At 48.6% G+C, this 10,691-nt stretch overlaps 1 protein-coding gene across 1 annotated transcript; it reads right to left on the reverse strand.

Annotated features, from left to right (window-relative positions):
• Window positions 1-5,072: 5,072 nt before the first annotated feature.
• On the reverse strand, window positions 5,073-5,887 carry LOC114702196 (peptidyl-prolyl cis-trans isomerase A-like). Its single transcript, XM_037201190.1, has 2 exons — window positions 5,861-5,887; window positions 5,073-5,705 (listed from the first exon to the last, which is right to left on the reverse strand). The coding sequence occupies exons 1-2, from the start codon at window positions 5,885-5,887 to the stop codon at window positions 5,073-5,075; spliced, it is 660 nt and encodes a 219-aa protein (XP_037057085.1).
• Between the last annotated feature and the right edge of the window lie 4,804 nt (window positions 5,888-10,691).

Below are 10,691 nucleotides of genomic sequence, written 5' to 3' on the forward strand. Positions count from 1 at the left end.
GCTGGGGCAGGAGGATTGTTGCGAGTTCTAGGTGAACCTAGGCTACATAGCAGGGCCTTGTTTTAATCAGAAGATAAAAACCAGTCCTCGTGAGGCAGAGGCAGGCCTGTATCCACGAGTTCAAGACCAACCTGGTCTACATAGTGAGTTTCAGGACAGCCAGGGGACTATAATATAGGGAGACGACCCTGTCTCAAAGAAAAAAAAAGACACCCCCCCCACAAAAAAAAAAACCCGGAAACAAACAGAACCCAGCATGATAGTTGCATACCTGTAACCCCAACATTCCCGAAGTGGAATCAGGAGGATCAGAGTCAAGGTCATCCTTGACTTGGTAAGCAATTCAAGGCCAGCCTGGGCTAATGAAACCCTGTTTTTTATTTGTTTTTGTTTTTGTGTTTTGAGAGAGTTTCTCTGTATAGCTCTGGCTGTCCTGGAACTCACTCTGTAGACCAGGCTGGCCTCGAGCTCACAGAGATCCGCCTGCTTCTGCCTCATCAAGTGCTGGGATTAAAGGCGTGTACTACCATCACTTGGCCTAAATCTTGTCTGAGCTCATGATCAGGTTAGCCGGGTTTGTCAACTCCAGCCACCAGGAGCTACCCTGAGGAATACTATCATAGCCCCAAAGTGCCTCTTTGTTAGTATTAACGCTTTAAGGCCGTTTAAAGCTGAAATCTATTCATATGAGGATTGTGACTTGAAGGCCAGTGTCACTTGCCAGAAACAGAAAAAAAAAAATGCTTAAGAATAAGGTGAGAACAAAAACCCATTCCATTCCAGATAGAGCAGTATGGCCTGCTGGCTTGAAAACTTGGAAAGTTAGCTTGTGACGGGGCTAACAATGGTATTAGGTGACACCTTCCCAGGCAGAAGGCCGGCTCTATGAAACCCATATCTGTCATCTTCATGGTGACCCCAGGAGAGATATTACTGTCACCCCATTTGTCATTAGGACCTTGGGACGCAGATTAGAAAAGAACCAAGGTTACTCGGCTTATCCGCAGGGATGCACATGTCACAGGACAACAGTGTGTCCATTGTGTGGAAGCGCTCCCATGTGCTCCCAGTTAGGACCGTCCTGTACTGGGTACACCCCATCCAGTCTAGTCCCCCATTGTCATAGAGAAGGAAATGGGACTCTGTCATAGCAAGGGGACGATGACTTGGCCACGGTCACACAGCTCAGAGTCGGGACATCATATCTTCCCTAGTGTTTTGTTGTCTCTCTGTGGGCTTATTTTGAAAAAGTGACTTTCTATGTCTACCAGGCTGGCTTGGAACTCACTCCAACATCCTGAGTGTGGGGTACACAGGCGTGTGTCAGCACACCTAGCTCTTAGTGTGGTTTTGTTTCCCAGGCCAGGATCCCAGGAGACCACCTGGAAGAGGAGCAGTGGCCACTTGAGATTCCCAGGACGCTGGCCTGAGGGGCCCCATTCTGTGGTGGAGTGTGGGGTAGAATATGTGAGAGGCTCTGGCATCTATCCACGTGAGAAAAATTCCAGAGGCTGCTGGGTAAGCGTGTCGACCCTTTCCTGGAAACTCTCCCTTCAACACACCCACACACACTGTGCCTGGCCTGGGAGTCTGGAATGGGAGGAGCCATGACCTTTGAGTCCTCCTCATTGGTGTTTTCATTCTCTAACTTAAAAAACTAGGCAGGCAGTGCTGCAAGGCTGGGAGGGTCTGTGTGCGGGGGCACGGGCACATGTGGGGGGCACGCACGTGCGCGCACGCGTGCGTGCACACACACACACAGATGCATGCACACACACACACACACAGATGCATGCACACACACAGATGCATGCACACACACAGATGCATGCACACACATACACACACAGATGCATGCACACACACAGATGCATGCACACACATACACACACAGATGCACACACACACACACAGATGCATGCACACACATACACACACAGATGCATGCACACACACAGATGCACGTGTGCACACACACAGATGCATGCACACACAGATGCATGCACACACACACACACACACACACACACACACACACACAGATGCAAGCACACATTCACACTGTGGACTCCCCCAGGACCCTTTTCCTTTCCCCCTGTACTGCCAGGCCACTGCACCCCTTACTAATTACACTTCTCACAGTCTCCAAAGGAGGGGGACCCACCCTTTGAGCTATGATCGTTTTTATCCTAAAACTGCCCCCTGAATCAGAGCCCCCAGCCTCCGATGTGCTTCCCCGTTCTTGCTGGCTCTCTCTCAAGCCCATCTGAGTGCTCATCCTCTGGTCCCTCCCCTCCAAGCATGTCTTCCTCCTCTTCCTTCTGATCTCATTCCTGCCATCCTTGTCTCAGACTGGAGCTCCCCGGAGACAGGGCTGCCACCTCCCTCCTTGGACTGGGGGCATCCTGAGCGCCCACCCACCCCTTCGTTCCATTCAGGAAGAGTCACCAGCATCAGTCCCATTGCCCTGGAGCCTGTGGGAACAGACAGATACTGGCTGGGCTTCCACCCAGAGGGCTGTGTCCCCAGGCAGCCAATGGGACCCAGGTGTACCCTAGTGAATGATTAACACCAGGCTGATGGACCTGGGGCCACTGTGTCCCCAGGCTTCGTGCTTAGGGAAGGCCAGCCCCCGCATGAACGTAATGAATGCATGGGAACAGTGACCTGACTTCCCGCCAGGCCTCCCACATCGGACTCCTCAGCCCTAAGAGTAGAGGCCTTCCTCCTTCTCCGCCCCCCCTCCCCCGTCCTTTTATTTGGGTTGTTTTGAGATGAAGTCATCCCCTCCTTTCCTCTCTTTCAGTTTGCTCATTGACTCCACTCTAACCCAGGCTGGCCTGGAATCCCCCACATAGCCCAGGCTGGCTTCAAACTGGTAGCAATCCTCCTGCTTCTGCCTCCCAAGTGTGGGGATAACAGGCCCGACCTCCCAAGTCTGGCTTTGTCCTTATGATTGAATAATCCTCCTCCCAAGTCTGGCTTTGACCTTCCTTATGATTGAATAATCCTCCGTTGCTTATAGATTGCTGCATCACATGTCTCCCCAAATCCAGTGACTTAAAGGAAGCTGTGCTGGTGGATGCTGATGTGAGGGATACAGAAAGGTCTCTCCAGCTGCTCTGCTTCACAGTTTCATGTTGCGGGCAGGATGGTTGGGCAGGATGGCTGGGCAGAATCGGCAAGGACGGATGCTGAGTCCTGGACCTCTGTCTTGCTCACCTGTCTCCTTCTGGGTGGTCTGATTTAGGCTTCCTCACAGCAAGGCGGATCATGAGCACAAGGTCATCCTCAGCTACATAGTGAGTTCAAGGCCAGCCTACATGGGAACCTGGCTCAAAAAACAATGCCTATCTTTTCAAAAGTATTTATTTTATTACATATGTATGTGTGCCTGTGTGTATATGCCGTATGTGAGTGTGGGTGCCTCTGTGTGTATGCCGTATGTGAGTGTGGGTGCCTGTGTGTGTGTGTGCCGTATGTGAGTGTGGGTGCCTGTGTGTGTGTTCGTATGTGAGTGTGGGTGCCTCTGTGTGTGTGTTCGTATGTGAGTGTGGGTGCCTCTGTGTGTATGCCGTATGTGAGTGTGGGTGCCTCTGTGTGTATGCTGTATGTGAGTGTGGGTGCCTCTGTGTGTATGCCGTGTGTGAGTGTGGGTGCCTCTGTGTGTGTGCCGTATGTGAGTGTGGGTGCCTCTGTGTGTATGCTGTATGTGAGTGTGGGTGCCTCTGTGTGTATGCCGTGTGTGAGTGTGGGTGCCTGTGTGTGTATGCCGTGTGTGAGTGTGGGTGCCTCTGTGTGTGTGTTCATATGTGAGTGTGGGTGCCTCTGTGTGTGTGTTCGTATGTGAGTGTGGGTGCCTGTGTGTGTGTTCGTATGTGAGTGTGGGTGCCTCTGTGTGTGTGTTCGTATGTGAGTGTGGGTGCCTCTGTGTGTATGCCGTATGTGAGTGTGGGTGCCTCTGTGTGTGTGCCGTGTGTGAGTGTGGGTGCCTCTGTGTGTATGCCGTGTGTGAGTGTGGGTGCCTCTGTGTGTGTGCCGTATGTGAGTGTGGGTGCCTGTGTGTGTATGCCGTGTGTGAGTGTGGGTGCCTGTGTGTGTATGCCGTGTGTGAGTGTGGGTGCCTGTGTGTGTATGCCGTGTGTGAGTGTGGGTGCCTGTGTGTGTGTTCATATGTGAGTGTGGGTGCCTGTGTGTGTATGCCGTGTGTGAGTGTGGGTGCCTCTGTGTGTGTGTTCGTATGTGAGTGTGTGTGCCTCTGTGTGTGTGTTCGTATGTGAGTGTGGGTGCCTGTGTGTGTATGCCGTGTGTGAGTGTGGGTGCCTGTGTGTGTGTTCGTATGTGAGTGTGGGTGCCTCTGTGTGTATGCTGTATGTGAGTGTGGGTGCCTCTGTGTGTATGCTGTATGTGAGTGTGGGTGCCTCTGTGTGTATGCCGTGTGTGAGTGTGGGTGCCTGTGTGTGTATGCCGTATGTGAGTGTGGGTGCCTGTGTGTGTATGCCGTATGTGAGTGTGGGTGCCTCTGTGTGTATGCCGTATGTGAGTGTGGGTGCCTCTGCGTGTGTATGCCGTGTGTGAGTGTGGGTGCCTCTGCGTGTGTATGCCGTATGTGAGTGTGGGTGCCTCTGTGTGTATGCCGTATGTGAGTGTGGGTGCCTGTGTGTGTGTGTTCGTATATGGAGGCCAGAAACTGATGTTGGGGGGGGGGGCAGTCTTTCTCTATTGCTGTCCACCATATTTTTTATTTTTATTTTTTAAAATTTATTTATTTATTTTTTATTTTATTAGCATTGGTGTTTTGCTTACATGTATGTGTGTGTGGATGTCAGATCCTGGAGTTACAGACAGTTATAAACTGCTACATGGATGCTGGGAATTGAACCCGGGTCCTCTGGAAAAGTAGTCAGTGATCCTTTACCACTGAGTCATCTTTCTCGCTCCATATATATATATATATTAACGGTTCTTACTTAGTTTTTATTCAGAATCATAAACTTAACTCTGCAATCCAGCTAGATTTGGAGGGGAATGAGGAGAATATGGAACCCAGAGAACTTCAGTGAGAGCAGAGATTACAGGGTACTGCGAGCAGATGGGGTGGGGTGGTCTCCTGAGCTGCAGAAGGAAAGGTCTGGGAGTAAGAAGCCCGCAAGTCGAAAGAATGAGAGTTGTCCACAGTCGGAAATGGTGATCTTCTTGCTGGTCTTGCCATTCCTGGACCCAAAGCACTCCATGGCTTCCACAATGTCCATGCCTTCTTTCACCTTCCCGAGGATCACATGTTTGCCATCCAGCCACTCAGTCTTGGCTGTGCAGATGAAACACTGGGAACCATTTGTGTTTGGTCCAGCATTTGCCATGGACAAGATGCCAGGACCTGTATGCTTCAGGACGAAGTTCTCATCCTCAAATTTCTCTCCGTAGATGGATCTGCCGCCAGTGCCATTATGGCGTGTGAAGTCACCACCCTGGCACATGAATCCTGGGATAATCCTGTGAAAGGAGGAACCCTTGTATCCAAATCCTTTCTCTCCAGTGCTCAGGGCCCGGAAGTTTTCTGCTGTCTTTGGAACTTTGTCTGCAAATGACTCGAAGGAGACTCGGCCCAAGGGCTCGCCGTCGGCCATGATGTGGAAGAACACGGTGGGGTTGACCGTGGTGGCTGCAGCAAGTGGCGACAGGGGACAGCGGCATCTGCAAAGCGGCTATTTTGTTTTTAAATTAAAAATTATTGTTATTGTTTGGTGTGTGTGTGTGTGTGTGTGTGATGTGTGGTTGTGTGGAGGTCAGAGGACAACTTTATGGGGTCAGTTCTCTCTGTCCATCTTTGTATGGGTTCCAGGGATTGAAGCATTTTTACCTGACAGTCACCTCCCTGACCTTCCATCTTGGTTTTTTTTTTTTTTTTTTTTTTTTGGTTTTTCCAGACAGGGTTTCTCTGTGTAGCTTTGCGCCTTTCCTGGAACTCACTTGGTAGCCCAGGCTGGCCTCGAACTCACAGAGATCCGCCTGCCTCTGCCTCCCGAGTTCTGGGATTAAAGGCGTGCGCCACCACCGCCCGGCCCCCATCTTGTTTATTAGTTATGTTTTAGACAGGGTCTCTCACTGAACTTGTGGCTTCCTGATTGGCTCAGTGGCCAGCGGGCCTCAGGATCTTATGGTCTTAACCACTTCTCCATGCTGGGATTATAGGCATGCACCTCTTTCTGGCTTTTTGTCCAGTTTTGTTTGGTTGGTTATTATTACTTTTTTTCTGAGACAGGGTTTCTCTGTGTAGTTTTGTGCCTGTCCTGGATCTCGCTCTGCAGACCAGGCTGGCCTCGAACTCACAAAGATCTGCCTGCCTCTGCCTCCCAAGTGCAGGGATTAAAGGCGTGTGCCACCACCGTCTTCTGTGGGATGTTCTGTATGGCAAATGTGTTGTTCTGATTGGTAAATAAATAAAACATCGACTGATTCAATGGCTAGGCAGGAAGTATAGGTGGGACTAACAGAGAGGAGAAAAGAAAAAACAGGAAGGCAGAAAGAGACACTGCCAGCTGCCACCATGACAAGCCGCATGTGAAGATGCTGGTAAGCCATGAGCCGAGCCACGTGGCAAGGTATAGATTTATGGAAATGGATTAATTTAAGCTATAAGAACAGTTAGCAAGAAGCCTGCCACGGCCATACAGTTTGTAAGCAATATAAGTTTCTGTGTTTACTTGGTTGGGTCTGAGCGGCTGTGGGACTGGCGGGTGATAAAGATTTGTCCTGACTGTGGGCAAGGCAGGAAAACTCTAGCTACAACCGCCCGGCTCTTTCTGGCTTTTTAATGGGTCAAAAACTCAGATCCCCATGACTCTTCAGCAAACACTTTACCAACTGAGCCATCTCCAAAGCCCCTTCGTATCTTAAAAAAAAAAAAAAATTATTGTGGGCTGGTATGATAGCATACGCCTTTGATCCCAGCACTTAAAATTATAACACACAAAACAAAATTATTGTGTGTTTGTGTGTTCATGCAGAAGTGTGTGTGTGATGGTGTACATGGGGAGGTCAGAGGCCAGCTCATGGGAATCAGTTCTCTCCTTCCACTTTGTGAGTTTTGGGGATCGACTCAGGCTTTCAAGGTTGGCAGCAAGTACCTGTACCTGTGGTGGGTCATCACACCAACCCCTCTGCCTTTTTTAGTACACAGTCTGAGTACTTATGTATGGAATAAAAACATGTCTCAGATTTTGTTTTTGATTCTTTGTCTTTCAAGACAGGGTTTCTCTATGTAACAGCCCTGGCTGGCCTGGAACTTGTTTTGTAGACCAGGCTGGCCTTGAACTCACAGAGATCTGCCTGCCTCTGCCTCCAGTGCTGGGATTAAAGGCGTGCGCCACCACACCCAGCTTATTTTCTTTCTTTCTTTTTTTAAAAAAGGTTTTAGTTTTAGCTTTTTTGTTTGTTGTTTCTTTTGTGCATGCGTACAGTTGGTTTGCTCACATGTCTGTCTATGCACCACATGTGTGTCTGGTGCTGGAGAGAGCACCAGATCCCCAAGACCAGAGTTTCAGACAGTTGTGAGCTGCAGTGTGGGTGCTGGGAATCAAATTTGAGTCTTTTGGAAGAGCAGCTAATGCTCTTAACTACCAAATCATCTCTCCAGCCCTGGGATATTTTCAAAATAGAAAAAATCCAATGCTTTTCCATATGTTGAGACACTCAATACATGCAAGTCAGGGTCTTCCAGGTGTAGTTTTCCTTTAAGCCATAAATACATAAGAGAGAGAGAGAGAGAGAGAGAGAGAAGAGTTCGAGGCCAGCCTGGTCCACAAAGCGAGTTCTAGGAAAGGCACAAAGCTACACAGAGAAACCCTGTCTCAAAAAAACCCAAAAAAAAAAAAAAAAAAAAAAAAGAAAGAAAGAAAAAGAAAAGAAAAATAATGCCAGGCATTGGTGGTGCCTGCCTTTGATCCCAGCACTAGGGAGGCAGAGGCAGGAAGATCTCTGTGAGTTCAAGGCCAGCCTGGTCTATAGGGTGAGTTCCAGGACAGCCAGAGCTACAGAGAAACCCTGTCTTGAAAAACCAAACCAAGTAACCACCCAAACAAACAAACAAAAAAAAAACTAAGTAAAATATTTTGAGACAGGGTCTTGCTATGTAGCCCAGGCTGGATTTTTTTGGGTTGTTTGCTGTTTTGTTTTTTGAGACAGGGTTTTGAGACAGGTTTTGGTCAGCAGCTAGGAGCACTTATTGTTCAGGCTTCTGCACCTATGTGGCTCACATAAAACTTCCCCAAGGCCACACACATACTCATAAAAGTAATAAACCTTAATGAATTCCAGCTCTACGTGTTCTACCAGTGCTTTCCAGCAGAGGGCGCCATATGCTTTGTGTTTTTATTACTGCCTTGGGATTTGTGGAGAGGAAAAGATACATTGTCAGAAGTGGTACTGGCAGGGACTTCAGTTTTGAGACTTTTAGATGACTAGAAGAGAGAGGCGGAGGGGGAAGAAGGCGAGAAAGAGGAGGAGGGAAAGGGTGAGGAGAGAGAAGAAGGAGGAAATGGAAGAGAGAATCTGATAACCTTAGATGGTGGTCTTCACCTTCCACCTTATTTTTGAGGCCAGGTCTCTTGTTGGCCACTGTAAACTTGTGTGGTCAGAGTTCATGTATGTCTTTTGTGTTCGAATGTTACAAAATGGTCAATTAATGGATGTTTCAGAAGTTTCTTTGGGAAATGAACGGGTGAAGGGAAGGCCTGCAGAGTGTCCGGGTTTATGAACATATCTTCAAAATGAATATTCAGTGGTGCTTCACCTCCCTTGAGAACGCGCGAAAATATATTTGTATGTAGTTACAAATAATGACCACCAGAGGGAGATATCGAAACGCAGCTCCGTCCGACGCCGCGGTACTCAATCAAGAGCGCTGCGCCCCAGAGTGAACCGATCGAGTCGCTTCGGGGACCGGGCCTGGGCAGGGGGTGGCCGAACCTCTGATCCCCTCGTGTCCGAGATTACCGCCCTAGATCAGGAGTCAGAACCCGGAGGGTGGAGGCCTCCTGGTTTCCTTATTCCGTCTGGGTACGGAGTCCCATCTCAGCTGGGAGAGAAGCTGAGCCTTAAGCGGTGGGATGGGCTGCGATGGCCAGGGCCTGGTTAGGGGACTGTGGGGGGGGGGTCCCCGGGGGAAGGTCATAAAGCAACTTAGGAGGCCCCTGCAGAAGCTTGGGAAGCTGGTGCTTGAGGGCAGATGATGTAGGGGCTCTGGTGGTTACAACAGGGTTACCTACTTTTTAAAATAAAATACTTTTTTGTTGTTGTTATAAAAGTAATTTGGGAAAATTACTGAAAAACTTGAAAATTGGTTAAACACAATTTATCCAGCTTACAAATGTACCTGTGTCTCGTATTTGATCTGTTTCCTTCTACATTCTCATTTCTAAAAATTTCTTAAAATTAGAAACTAGGTCTTGCTCAGTAGCCCAGGCTGGCCTGAGACTCACGACCACGCTCTTACTTCAGCCTCTCCACAGGCACTAGACACACACACACACACACACACACACACACACAGAGAGAGATACTGTAATTAAAAAAATAAAAATAAGGGGCTGGAGAGATGGCTCAGAGGTTAAGAGCACTGACTGCTCTTCCAGAGGTCCTGATCAATTCCAGCACCCACATGGTGCTCACAACCATCTGTAATGAGCCTGTGCATCTCTGCCTCAGGGACACATGCAGACAGAACACTGTATACATAATAAATAAATAAATATTTAAAAAAAATAAAAATAAAAATAAGGGTCAGGCATAGTGGCACTTACTTTTAATCCCAGCACTCAGGAGGCAGAGGCGGGAGGATCTCAGAGTTGAGGCTAGCCTGGGCTACACATCAAGCTCCAGGACAGCCAGGGCTATAGAGAGAGATCCTGTCTCAAAAACTGAACCAAACCAAACAAAAACAAATTTAAAAGGAGAATGAATGAGTTTGAGGCTAGCCTGGGTTACAATGAGACCCTATCTCCAAACAAACAAGCAAACAAATGAACAAACAAACATTATCTTCACTTTTTTCTCAGGGTCATTGAGCAACTGAATCAGGAGAGGTTAAGAGTTTGCCTGGCTGACAGCAGCGGTTGGTTCCAGAGCTCTGGCTCTGCCTCTGCTAAATGCTTCCATGGACCAGGCATTAACCCTTCTCTGAGGTTGCTGCTGTGACTTTCAAGCTTGTCAAGGTCTCTTCCCAAAACAGCTGGAAGTTCTGACCCTTATTTTTCCATTTAACTGTTAAAGTAGATTTTATTCCATTTACTTATTTCATATGTGTGTGTTATACACATGTGTGTGCATGCCACAGGGCTTGTGTGGAGGTCAGAGGACAACTTTTGTTTGTTGGTTCTGTATTTCCACCATGTGGGTCCCAGGGCTCAAATTCGAAGATCCAGTACTTTTGGATCCAAGTACAAATGTACTTGGCATCCAGTACATTTACCAGCCAAACCGTCTTACCCCACATTTAACTCTCTGATCTACCTGGGAACTGTGCTGGGGTTTAACCTACCTGAATTAGTGGGGTGGCAGTTTTGGGCCGTGCCTGATCTTCTTCACGCAGGCCCTCTGTCCCCTGACTCCCTGGGTGTAGGGTCCTCACTCCTACTCTGGCCTTTTCCTGTGACTGTTTTAGGTGACAGGTGAGTCATTGCATGGATGATCCA

The sequence above is a fragment of the Peromyscus leucopus genome, chromosome 8b (genome assembly GCF_004664715.2).
Source record: "Peromyscus leucopus breed LL Stock chromosome 8b, UCI_PerLeu_2.1, whole genome shotgun sequence".
In the NCBI taxonomy this organism is placed as follows: Eukaryota; Metazoa; Chordata; class Mammalia; order Rodentia; family Cricetidae; genus Peromyscus; species Peromyscus leucopus.

What these genes read in the sequence shown, in the direction of transcription:
- LOC114702196 (XM_037201190.1), bottom strand. Translation starts at nt 5,887, where the DNA reads ATGGAAGGTCAGGGAGGTGACTGTCAG. An exon ending in GTCAGGGAGGTGACTGTCAG is followed by an intron (nt 5,706 to 5,860) that starts GTAAAAATGCTT and finishes AAAACAAAATAG; the next exon opens with CCGCTTTGCAGATGCCGCTG.